Source organism: Impatiens glandulifera, chromosome 3 (assembly GCF_907164915.1).
Source record: "Impatiens glandulifera chromosome 3, dImpGla2.1, whole genome shotgun sequence".
NCBI lineage: Eukaryota > Viridiplantae > Streptophyta > Magnoliopsida > Ericales > Balsaminaceae > Impatiens > Impatiens glandulifera.
The window spans coordinates 47,899,234-47,912,881 of NC_061864.1; the positions used below are offsets into that span (position 1 = coordinate 47,899,234).

General features: G+C 32.1%; 1 protein-coding gene across 2 annotated transcripts; it reads right to left on the reverse strand.

Annotated features, from left to right (window-relative positions):
- LOC124931447 (protein GIGANTEA-like) lies at positions 1-7,831 on the reverse strand. Of its 2 annotated transcripts, XM_047471913.1 has the most exons (15): positions 7,639-7,830; positions 6,935-7,220; positions 6,302-6,373; positions 5,529-5,583; positions 5,309-5,451; positions 4,856-5,139; positions 4,399-4,454; positions 3,831-4,071; positions 3,605-3,755; positions 3,309-3,518; positions 1,506-2,972; positions 1,193-1,261; positions 860-1,078; positions 689-781; positions 1-591 (listed from the first exon to the last, which is right to left on the reverse strand). In XM_047471913.1, exons 2-15 carry the CDS (start codon positions 7,019-7,021, stop codon positions 301-303), a joined length of 3,438 nt encoding a protein of 1,145 aa, XP_047327869.1. In that variant the 5' UTR covers positions 7,022-7,220; positions 7,639-7,830; the 3' UTR covers positions 1-300. The 2 variants fall into 2 exon arrangements, with proteins under 2 accessions (XP_047327869.1, XP_047327868.1); XM_047471912.1 differs by having other exon boundaries at positions 860-1,261; positions 7,639-7,831.
- Positions 7,832-13,648: the final 5,817 nt, after the last annotated feature.

The following is a 13,648-nucleotide window of genomic DNA, read 5'->3' on the forward strand; positions in this document are numbered from 1 at the left end:
AAAAAACAATGTAGAAAACTGATTTTACCCAATTTGAAGATGCAAGATATAAGAACAAATTTTATCATAAATTACATGCATAAAAAATACATAAAACTGAACGACAGCTGCTGCATTTCTCACATCTATAAAATTAAGGCTGTTGGGCTTACTACTATCATACACAAATTTTCATTTTTTTTCTCTTCTTATGACTATTTTCTCTAAGAAAAAATAGCTGTGATACCTGCATCTTTTAAGGCAGTTATTTTTTGGTTGCTGTCAAAAACATAAATGCAATGGGTAGTGTGTTGGAAGTAGTTATAATATGGACATGGTACATCCTAGTTCCTTGGCAGCAGTGTCCAAAAACCTAAGGGGCATTCCGTTTGTGACGCGGTTGTGAGCTTCCCAAGTTAAACACTTTTCTATACATGCTTGCCAGTTAGTGTTGTTGTTGTTGTTGTTGCTTCCGACCACATCCATATAATTGGGATCGGATTGTATTGTTGTTGTGCCGCAATGCGAAATATCCCTTAGAACTGATATGCTAAGAGCCCGAACATGGGCACTCGGATGAGAAAGGCATCGGATTGTAGCTGGTAGACGACACTGCATTAATTCAATTTGTCAACAAACCCGTATGAGAATCAACCTAAAAAAGCTTATCTGGATCTGAGTCAGTCATATGTTTGATGATTCTCTTTACCTTTAACAGATTTGAAAGACCATCTGCAACTGCTAATCCAGACTCCCCCCATTGAAGAACAGGTTGAATTGCTCTAGCTGTTGCTTCCAGAAGCTGTCCATCAGCAACACTTGTTTAAACATACTAACTAACTAACTACACAAATCATTGTATTCGTAGATATGATGATACCTCCAGTTGAGGTAAAGTGCATGCTTCTCCATCCACAAGCATCCCGTCTGTTGCTCTAAGCAGAAGATCCAATGCACTGGACAATATTACCAATGATTCTGGGATGTTGTGATTTCTCATTAGCTCTGCGATCATTTTCACAATCCGCTGATTTATTCTCCACATTTTTTGCCCTTGATCATCATCTTTAGCTATCCATGGCTGCAATTCCCTTTCTGCCTGCCAAACACAATCAAAATACAAGCGATTAAAAAGTGAAAATTTTAACACATGAATTACATATACGGGTAAGGTAAAACAATTAAAATAGTTCACAAGTTGAACAAAATCTACCTGGAGAACCACGGCCGCAGCAGCTTTTGCAGGTGATGCTGACACAATGTTGCATAAAGCATCAACTACCTGCACATTTAAATAAAATCTGTCAAAACTAACTTCTTTTCTTTCTTTTTTTCCATTTTTCAATTTTATTTCAGACTACTGACTTCTAAGTTCTAACATACCAAAACTCACAACTAATGTTTATAGAATTCTTTATTAGAAAAAGCCTTCACAAATTTAACTGTTACCATGAAAATTGGTTAATGTTTATCGAAAGTAAACCAAGGAGATGAACTTCAAAAGAAAAGAGAAACATGTCACAGACCTGCCTCCATCCTTGCTGTGCCGAAGTGCTTTCTGCACTGGGTTGAGTTTCAGGGGCAGCAATCAATTTGTGCCACAGCAATGAAACCACAGAGAAACAAAGTTCCTGTTTCTCAGCCAGTACTGACCTCAATAGAATTTGTGCACTGGAATTAATTCCAATATGTCTATCCATGGTGAGGAAATTGGCCAAATCCGAAGCATCAAACAAGAAAGCTGCAATGCCTTTACCCATTCTGTTTCCCCAGCCTTCAGTTGATGAATGTGACTCGGAAATTTGTTTTTGTTCTAACGGAGGCGATCCCACATTCTGCTTTCTTCCACTAGCAGCATGACAATCTTTCCAGACTGGTGCATGCATCAGGTTAGCTTCCAAAGGTTCGGCTTTGTTAGCAATTGACGCAACAGTTTTTCTGTGTAAATCAATCAGGTTGTAAAGTGATGAAGCCCTTGAATAGATTTCACTATCCCACTTGCACCGCATAAATAAAGAGAGAGATCTCATGCAAGTTTTCGATCGTTTGAAGAGTTCGGAAATATGAGCAGCAACCATGGCTGCTGCTACTATTTCGTTAGAACTGTAACCCCATGATGTCCCAACAGAAGACGGTTTAAGTGAAAAAAGTGCCTCCAAAATTGCCAGCATCCTGTGGGTATGACGAATAGCAGATTCTATACTACCTTTTACCTCATTTGAAGAAACATTAACCTTTGCCGTCTTTACAGCATCCAAATTGTATCTCGCTTTTGAGATCAATGGAAATAATTGAAGTTCATAGGAAAGAGCACAAACAGCTGCAAGTACATAAGAGTCGAATGTGGCCACAGGACCTTGTTTTCTTGCCTTTTTAATTCTCGCATTCTTCTGCTTATCGTAAACTATTTGCAACTCCTCAATGGATCCATTAAGAGGGAAGTTGTATTCATCCTTATGTTTTTTGGTTCGATTGATTTGAGCATCATGGCTGACGCACACAGTTATGACAACAAAAAGTAAACGCGAAGCCAACTCCACAGAGGCACATGATTCTAGAAATAATGAATGAATCATCGTACGAAGTTCTGCCACGGAAAGATTTTTTGATGCAGATCCCAGGCTAAATAAGTGTCTAATTTTCTTAAACTCTTCTTCAGAAGGCTCTGATGGGAATGTCCTATGAAGAATGGCTTCAACAGTGGCAACAAATATCTTCATTAGACATGCTTCAGATGGACTTCCACGAGGAAGATACTCCAAGACCTTAAGAAGAGGTATATACAAGTTCCAGGATAGAATTGGAGGTTGCAATGGGGTTGCAACCACGATTTCGGGAAGATCAACAACTGAAGAACTTAAAGGAATAAGTCCATAAGCAGCTTCCCAAATGGTACATATTCTCCATTCGACTTCAGGCCCATGAGCACACAGCATTGATGCTATCCCTTGGGCAGTTGCTTCAATAGTTGCCTCGGATTCTGGTGCTTCTATCTGTTGATTTTTTAATTGCAAAGCCTCATTCAACTAGAGGTAAAATAATAATAATAATAAAGTACAGAAGATGCATATTGATAAAAGAAATAGCAAAGCAAAGTAATTATTTTTTCCTAGACAAGTACTAAACCCCTCTACCTCCATTTCAGAAATAAAGTATGGATATTCTAGTAATTTATTTCACGATTTGAATGATGATGGAATAAGAGGTTATTTGGATTAAATCCAAATAATCCTTCATCAAACAAGGCCAGGTCTCTAACCACAATACATATCTTGACCAGCATACATCACAAAAGGAAATTCCTTGTAAGGGAAGCATTTGTGAACTACCTGCTTTTTGTAGGATGAGGCATAGCTATCCAAATGTTCATACTGAACTTCAACTCCTTCAACTTGCCTCAGTGGAGGAAAAAGCAAAGCAGGCTGTGAAAGTATGCGAAAGAGCAGAGCTGCTGCCGCATCTGCAGCAATACCTCCTCTCATGGACATTGCTGTCCCAATTGCACGCAAGAAATGCAAATGCATCCAGTTCCTTGGAAGCTAAACATGAAAAAAAAAACAGAATGTGAAGATTCACTCTCCTTTTCAGAAATCTAGCGGAATGGAATCATGATGATCCAACTTACCCGCATTCCAGATGCATAATCTTCTGCAGCTCTTAGAAGTTCCACCAGTTGTACAGCGGCGTCAAGTGCATCTGGAGCCCAAGATGGAGGTGCTTCTAGTAATCCAAGTAGAAGCCTTTGGGTGGCACTTGGACTAGCAATTGCATAATACCTAAGCAGAGGAAATTCATTTGAGGGTGCTTTATCAGACACATTGAAATGTGCACCAAGTGACTAGAAAAAATACCGATGGAACAAGCATGCATATGGTTCAAGAGCAGGTAACCCTGCAACAAGATGCTCATCCATTGGAGTTGTTGGAGGCGGAAGTAGAAGTGCAGGAACAGCAGCCGCTGTTAAGGTTGCAGTCTCGTAACGAGCAACTTCATCATCACAAACACTTAATATCACGCCTGCACCGTTAGCAACAGCCCATCTAGGGGTTGATGGTATAAGCTGGGGATGTTTTCCTGATCCACGAGAAGCGGCTGAAAGAAACATTCATCTAAAATTATTATCATTTTAAAAAAATTATAAAAAATGAGGAAAACTCCATGTTTAGAACCAAATTTACAGATATAAACAAGCCTTCAAGCTTTGCTCAAAGAGAAAACAAAGCCTACATGCATGATAATGTGATGAATAAAAAAACCAGCACAGTGACAAGAAACTTGAGCTCGTCTTTTACAAAATATCATAAATATCTAGCAACTATTGTCCAGCTTCTTTATCAGAGTGGAGGAAACAAAAATATAATAACCAAAGGACAGCAGTTCATAGTACTGAAAATAAAGGAGATGAGGATCCCCACTTACATGTTGAAGGAGGCTTGAGTTCTCCAGCAGCATATTTTCCCATCACACCTCCACACCTGTTGATACACACAGAAAATGATTTACTTATCAATCTGGGTAAGATACAACTAAAGTGGATCATAGAAGAGGGAAAGAAACAAACAAACTTATGAAATAATAGTTTATTCTAGCAAGGTATTGGCAATAACATCCATAGTAATGTTGATTGCATATTAAGAGTAAGATGATCATTAATATACATCCCAAGATGAGAAGGAAGAATGCTAATGTGATCAAGTTTTGTAGTAAACCAGTATAATAATTTTCTCCTAATTGAAAATTTACAGTTATGAGATTTATAAAAGTGTATAATTGAAAACAGTAAGCATCTGTTTGAAAATAAGGAAGAACAACTTGCAAACTATATAAGCTGCTACCTAGAAGATAAATAAATTATGACCAGACATGAACAACTTACCAGCGGAAATAGTCACTTCTAATTCCCAGAGGCGCAGTAATCAATATGTCTGTAATCCAAGGAGATAAGGGGCGAAACGGTTTTCTCTCTTGCTGTACATCATCCTTTGTGGAGAAGCTGGTTACACCACTTCTACCACCATCACTTGTTGTTGCATTGCAGCCATTGTCCCTTTTATCTATTTCACTAACTTGGTTGTCAACCTTAAAGATTGGGCGATTGTAATGAGTTAATATTCTTAAAATCTCTCCACATGCTAGAGCCCACTGTTCAGAGTATTCATTCTGCAAATTGATGATGTGTTAGTTAATGCATTATCATTATAGACACATTATAGTAGAACAAAAAAACGAAACAAACAAGGAAAATGGGGCACCACAAATTATTTACCAAGGAAAAAACACAGCAAAACAGGTAAAATGAAACACCCCAATGGATGCAGTGTCCTCATACCTCACTACTTGGGCAAACTAAGGATATGAACGAAGAAAATGGAGGAGAATTCCTATCATATTCCACCGTACCGTCAATGATACATGATATGATAGGAAGCATGACAGAATGTCCATGTTCCGGATGATGAAGAACAAAAATTGCTGGAAGAAATAAAAAGGCATTAGTTATCTGCAGCCTTGAGATAACATTCTAATAAGTCGATGGGGGTAACACATACATAAAACTTCATCAAAAAGACGTGTTTGCTGGGACGGATAATGGTTGTGGATTAGCTGTCAACCAAAGAATGCAGAGTATACAAGTTAGGAAAGATAAATAGATCATTAAAAGAATTTTGATCATGTATAGAAATAATTAATCAGAGCTAGTGAAGATGCAATAAGTTGAACTAACAGGAAGAGGCAAATCTATTACAAATTGTTTTTTGATAGGTAAGTTTTAAACTTACATATTTATGTCTTACGAACACCATATAATGTAGATACGTTCTGAACCTTCATTGTTGTTTACTTGTTTTATTTAATCACCCATATAAACATTTGTTAAATTATTGTTCATTAGTTATTTTGTTCTAAGATTTAAAAAGTAACTTTTTATCTCCAAAAGTTAAACTAATTTTTTTTTTTGATTAAAGTTAAACTAATTATATACATTTACTAATGTTAGTTAAAAATAAGTAAACAGATGGTTGCTAATATTAAATAAGTACAAACCTAGCATGGTTTACTCCTAAATAAATATTTTCTTAGTACTTGCTACAAAAAGTAAAATTCAAATATCAGTATCTCATTAAATGTTCTCCCATATCAGTCTTCTTATATAAATATTTGTGAAAAACTTGACTGAAAAATTACCATTGCAAAATCACATTTATATTACTAATAAAATTATAACAGGAAAATAAATACTAGCTTGAAACAATTCCTATAAACTAATTCCAGAGGAAAAAAATATCACAATTGAAAAAAGAAAGCAGGGATAAAAAGATACCTCAGCTATGTCATCAGGAAATTGTTCTGATGTGAACTGACCTAAGTACTTCACATAAGCTGTAACTTGGGCCTAGAAATAAATGGTAAGAGAAGAAAAAAATCAACACATAACAAGATGATAATATATCTACTAACAATAAACTTTTTATGTCATGTAAAAGAAACAATTGAAATGAAGAAATGGTATAAATATGTTTGAGATCAGTCTACTAACAAAATCAACAGGTGTTTCTAAGGTCTCAAATGTCCAAGTTTTCTTAAGGTAACAAGTTTATGCCACGTGGAATTCAAAATTTAACTCTTCAAGAACTTAACAAGAACGTCTTTGATACACTATGAGGATACTCTAATGATAGCGTACGTAGTTGTCATAAACCCGATTGCGGAAACATCAAAGGATGTAACAAAATATATTTTATGGCTTATTTTGAAATCGTAAACTTGTTTTATATAGCAAAATATATTTATGCATTAAGAAATTGCAATTTCTTAAATGAAGCCAATTACTCATTTCCTTGTTTATTATTGTACGGCGTTTCTACCTATCAAACACAAACATATGTAACTTGAAACCATCTCCCCACAGTTATCTAGCTACAGTTTCATTGCATGAGAAAGAAGTTAGTCTAACCTTCCTCTGCAACACGTCTTGAGGAGGAGGCCAGAAAAGAGATGAGAATTGAAGACCATCAATCCACCTCTCACATGATTTAGCCATGAAAAATCTCTCTTTAAAAGAACTTTAATCACACCAACCACAAAAAATTTCCCATTATCGTCGTCCAGCTACCAACAAAGGATCATCAGACAACAGATCACCGTTCAAAGACACAGAAACACCTTGATTTTTCCACCACACAGTGGTCAAATAAATCAATAGATAGTTATTCAACTCGGTATCAATTAGTCTCTTATCCCTGTCAAAACAATAGAGATCAATTAGCCTCATCCTCATCCAAATAGAAAACATTAACACCATAAAACTAACTCAATTATTCTCTTGAAAACAAGCAAATCGAAGGATATATAGTAAAAGTATCTTACGAATAAAACATGATAGCACAAAATATCAACTAGCAAAATCTATAAGAACCTTTTCCATGAAGAATCATAACTGAATCCTGATCGAGAAACCTCCAAACAACATATATATTACACTAAACATAATCACACAGTAATTTGAAGAAGCAGTTATCCTCCTTCATTTACTTCAAAAACTTCAAAATCTCCCTCCATTCAAGTTATATCTTCGTCTTAATGGAAAACAAACATCTGAATTGCTCAAAACCTAGCTAATACTACATTTAAGAACCAAAATAAACTAAACAACAGTACCTGAAGGCTGGATCAATGATTTGAAGCTATAATCTGAAGAATCTCAAACTTGTATTTCGTATCTTGTCCTTAATTCAGTCTTCTATGTATGATTTGAGGCCAAAAGTGTGGTTCTGATCTTTAGAATTGAGTATAGAGATGGTAGGATTTTGGTGGAGAGAAGGTAGAGAGAGAGAGAGAGAGGACTACAGAGGAGGGAAAAGAAGATCTTTTGCTGCATTCTCTTTCCTTCTTCTGCTTCGAAAGGGGATGGTGCCTACGTGGCAAAGATATTTTGTAAAATGGTCCTGGAGGTAGATTGACCACGTCTTCACTTATTTTTACCGTCTATAAACAATTACCATAATGCCCTTAACACGGTAAAATTCGTTACACCAACCAAGTTCGACTATTTAAAAACGGTTATATTGTTTTATAGTTTTTTTTTTTTTTTTTTTTTTTTTTTTTTTTTTTGCATAAATAGTAAAATTTGGTAGTTCTTTTTCGAAAAATGATTTAAGATAACCAAGTTATAACGAAAATAAGGTCACGAATTCGACGTGACCTGGTATATGTATTGGAGAGATAATTTAAGTTTTTTTTGAAAAAATGATCATAATGTTCGGGAGTTTTTTTTTCCGAACATTGTCATGTGCATAAAATTGTTAAATTCTTTTATTTTCAATTTTTAAAAAAATTTATTTTATTTTTCTTTCTTGCACAAGTGACCGACCACCTAATATTGCTTTTGTAATTAACTTAGAACAAGTGACGTGGTGATTAGATTGGAAATTTTAAATTTTTTTCTCTTATTTTATTTTCAAGAATAACATATAATTCTCTACACTTTTTTTCAATATATTTCTATTTCTCACTTCTTCATAAATATTAAATCATAATTAAAATTAATATTTTTTTTCATAAATGATAAAATTTGGTATTTTCTTTTTCATATAGTGTTAAACCTTTTAGTATATTTATATGTACATTACTAAACTATTAATATATGTTTTTAATCATTATTCAAATTATTTTGTATTTTTAACCAACATAACTAATTAAATTTCATTTTTTATTAATACAAAACAGTCCATAATATACATCTCTATAACCCACCTAACCCAATAAATTATTTGATAATTAAGAGATCAAAAAATAATAATATAAATCTTCATATTTAATTCTTAATTAATCAAATATGTTGCTAGTCAATTCACATTGTTATAAAAATATAAATAATTGACATTACTAAAGTTCTTACCACTTCAAGAGTGCTACTCATTGTTTTTGTTATCATATGCTTTTTTGTATCATAAAATATATGGTTGACAATCGATGCTCCATATAAGTTTACTTTATTTCCTCATTTAATTAATATTTATATAAAAAGTTGCCATATGCAAGCAATTGAGTCAATCCTAGTTGAAAGGTTAATTGTATGGTGGAAATGAGTTGACTAATTTCTCATATATAGTGCTGCACTAACTATATATTAATTAAGTGGCATAATTAATTAATTAATCAACCAATCATTTATTTTAATGAGGCTGTCCATAAATAGTAAATCCATTAATACTAAGCTCGGATTGAAAATAGAAAGTTATTAAAGAATAATGAATATTTAATCTATTTATATTATAAAATATTTTAGTTAATATGTGTTTTAATATAAATAAAATAATAATTTGTATTTGTTCAAAAATAAATAAAATTTTTGTAGGGGATGATAGTGTAAAGAAATTTATAAAAATGTAATGACTATGTTAAGATCACTTAGTTAAAAATGTCTATAAGTTTCCATTATTTTGGGTTGATATTATTGGCTGATCCCATATTTTTCTTTTGTTAAACAAATTAAGCTAAAAAAAATAATTATACATTTTTAATGTGGATAGAAAAAAATGTATATATTGATTTATAAAATTATCTAGATAATAATCTAATAAACAACATTGTGACTTTCATTGATAGTAATTGAAAAAAAAAAGCACAATATGATTTATTAAAAAATTTTAATTGTAAAATATAATAAATGTGTGAGTCTTGTTTAATTTTTGGCATGCATCTTTTTTTTTTTTTTTTTTATTCACACTAACTAATTTGACCCAATTAATCATTCGCAATTGTAAGCTTAAAATCGAATTAAATTATAATAATGATTAAACTTTTTCTATTAAATAGTTAGTTAATAAATATTTATATATATTTGAGTTATTTAAATAATTTATTTGAATTATTTAAATAAATTTATTTTACCGCAAAGTATGAAAATTTAAATTATTGATTAAAATATTTACAAAGTATTAATATTATTTAAAAATAATAAATAAAAATATTTTAATAATTTAATTAATTTAATTTATAAAAATATAAGTTAAAGAAAATAGCTATTTAAAATTCAAATAATTAAACAACAATACCTAAATGTAATTATTTTTATGGGTATAATAAATGTTGGGTAAAATTAATTGAAGAATAGTATAAAAGATGTCAAAAACAAGTGGCGAGGATAAGAAAGTCGGCATAAATTATGACAATCCTGGCAGCTGCCCGAGAAAAGAATATTCAAATCGATGATCTCATTCCCATCTCCAAATCAACCCTCAAAAGTTTACTAGATATTTAAATTAATCCTCTAAGTTTAAAATATATATAACCTAGGGCCATAGATTAAAAAACATAAAATTTAAGAAAAGTAAAAGAAAATAAAGCACACCGTCTTGAGGTCAAAGTTATCTAATCGGAGTGGATTTATGTAAGGGTTCGGTGCACCCGATTTTTTTTATATGGTAAAATGTGACATTATTCTTAATTTTTAAATTTTTTTTAATATAATTAATGGTTTGTTTAAAAAAATGGTAAAACTTACTTATATCTATCTGTTTTATTTAAATTTTTCTCGTTATTTTTGTTGAGTGTACTCTAATTTTTTTTAAAACCATCTAACTAAGTACAAGACTGATTTGAACATTAATTCGTAATAAAGGTCAAGTATTGCACATTCTTAATCTGGAGGGGCAAATTAAATGTTATAGATTAGATAAGGTGTTAAAGTGATAATTTATATGTCTGTTGATGAACCGGGCAGGGTAGATATGACGGGCAGGACCATTCATAAATATCTTAACCTAATGCGCATCCTATTCAGCTTCTTCCTTCGGCTTAGATATTTTTTAGAATTCGAGCCGAGCCGAGCCGGTAACACGGCTTGACCCTATAATAACCAATAAGAGAGGAGCAATAGATATATAGATCTATAATAGAATCTGGACGGTATAGATCTTGTCTAGAGTCGACGTGGCAAAAGCTAATCGTTCTAATATATCTTCAACTTAGCTGGCCACTTGTTTTGTGGGTCCCACTGTTTTTGGTGAACTTTGTTATCAACTTTTCTTTTCTTACATTATTTTGTCGAAATCCACTTGCGAGTTGCCCCATGAATCATATATTGGCATATTAACACATGTTGTGTTCTTATTGGTTTCTTCAAAATTTCCTTAACTTGGAAAATATGTCACGTGAATTGGTTATCTATTAGTTTCTCTTTTAAAGTTTCCTAAGGCTCAGATAGTTATACAAGAATCATCATGGCAGCTCATTTTGAATTCCACAGGAAAATACCATTCAGACTTAACACGAAAAATCAGGTTAGAGTCATGTATTATTTTGTTTGGGTTAAAATCTGGTTGATCTGATTAATAAACAGATCAATTCGATTTTGACTTGAAATGACCCAAAATAGACTCATAAGTTATTACAAGTTTTTTTTGTAAATTTTTTAATAAACGAATTTGTGATTTAATCTAATTTTTGTTTTGTGTTGATGTCAATTAAATTTGAAATAGAGAGATGTGAGTTAATTACTTCAAGTTTGGTTCGAGTTTAGTTAGGTAAATCAGATCAAATGGATTAGGTTCGGGTCAATCACAAAAAACATGTTAGGTTTAAGTTAGAGATTTTGATCTGAATTACTAAGAAAATTAGGTTCAAGTTAGTATCGTATAACCCATTAACCTGTCAATTCAGACTCACCAACCTGAAACTGACACAAATTGCAACCCTAATGACAATCGGGAGGTTTCATTAGGTAAATCAGTTGAGGCACTTGAAAACTCATTAATTTTTTTAAGATCTCCATGCTCGTTCAAATTTGTTCTTTTTGTTTGATCATTAGTGAACTATTTTGTGTTGTGCTTTTTTCTAAATATTTTTCTTTCAATCTTTGTAATATTTTTGTCTCTTAGCTTAAACGACTCTTATTTATATCATTTTGTATTTAACTATTTAAAAAAAAAATTCTAAGAAGTATTCAACTTATAATAATTAATAAATTATATTTTGAGTCAAAAAATTATTATTATAGAAAAATAAAATTAAATGTTTAAGCGATTAAGTTAGATAAATTTATATTGTGTACTAGAAAGGTTGTCAATTTCTTCACCATTGAAGAGTTTGATGAGGTCTTCTTATCTAGAGATTGTTATTTTGTGTGTAGTATTGATACATATGAAATGGGTGTTTGATTGTTAGGTATATTTTGTTCTTAATTTAAATCATGGAGTTTATAGGTTTTGGTAAATTTTGAATTGTTTTTAGAATGAAATTACAGTTTTGTGAACTGTATCTTAACGTGATAGAGGTTTTTTTTTTTTTTTTTTGTTAAATGTATGAAATGGAGGTAAAAAATGCCTTTTAAATGGTGGTTTTAAAAAAAAAAGTATAAATGGAGAATCCACTTTATTTGAACTGATTCACGGGAACCAAATTTATAAACTTCACAAATCACTAGGCTGAAACAATCCCCATCGCATAAGGGTGGTTTGATCGGTTATAAAATTTGAATACACCCAAAATCAAACTGATCATACTATGTTCATTAAACTTTTTGTGATAAGAAAATATATATGTTCATATACAATTATTGTATAGGTTGATAATATTATTCTCACAAATGATGAGACATAAAGTTCAAACTTGAAAATGACACTATCTAGAGAGTAGACATTTCAAGTTCTACTTCAATATGGAAATAACTATCATTTAAAATTATTTTCATTCTCAACAAAATACTCATAGATTTATTAACTGAAAAGCAAATACTTGATTTAAGTTTTAAATCAATTGATACTCTCATATACCCTATGTTGGGTTAGCTTATTTGACAGTTGAGTCTGACAAATTAATTAAGCTCATTAAAGCATATTTAGTTAAAGAAAAAAAACACAGTAGTTTGACTGATTCTCTCTCCCTCTTCCTCCATTGAAACAACAATTTCTTCATTAAAGTAGCATGTTCTTCTTCTAATTTCCTTTATCTCTTCTCCATTTGGTTAACCATCTTTAGTGATGATGATAATGTATGTGAATGACAAGTTAGGATGAGGTTAATTGATAATTTTTATTAGATTACCTCTAGGCTTGTATTGAACAACATTATATACCCATTTGATATAGTGGATGATTTAAGTGACCGAAATGTCCCGTGATTTTTACCTAATTTGGGTTTTCCACGTAAAATCTTGGTGTCTTGCTCTCTGTTTCTTTGATTGTTTGATTGTTTGATGCTCAATTGAATTGGCTGCCTATTTGATTATACAAAAGGGGAAAAAAGTTGTTAAGCCTTTGTTGTAATTGTCTATTTCTAGATTGCTAAACAGGTGCTATTATTCTGGATTTCTCTATCAAGTGGTATCAGAGCTGAGTTCGTTTGTTGGTGATTCTTGTATAATTCAAATGGAAGAATCGTTGAATAGTAATGACACGATGATCAAACTCACAACTACCAATTACACAATCTAGAAGTCGCGGATGAATGACTTATTATGTAATTATGATTATGAAGACACTATTTTGGGTGATAAAGGCAAACCAGAGGCTATGGCAGATGCAGATTGGAAGAAGCTGAACAGAAAGGTCGTTGGTAAAATCAGGCAATGGGTTGACAACAGTGTGTATCAACATGTGGCTACTAAGGTTAATGCTCATAAAGTGTGGACTATTTTGAGTGAGCTGTATGAGAAGAACAACACTCA

Coding starts and splice junctions, on each gene's coding strand:
- LOC124931447 (XM_047471912.1), bottom strand. CDS start 7,021: ATGGCTAAATCATGTGAGAGGTGGATTGATGGTCTTCAATTCTCATCT. Junction 6,374..6,934: donor AAGACGTGTTGCAGAGGAAG/GTTAGACTAACT, acceptor ATTTATTTCTAG/GCCCAAGTTACAGCTTATGT. Junction 3,519..3,604: donor ATTATGCATCTGGAATGCGG/GTAAGTTGGATC, acceptor TTTCATGTTTAG/CTTCCAAGGAACTGGATGCA.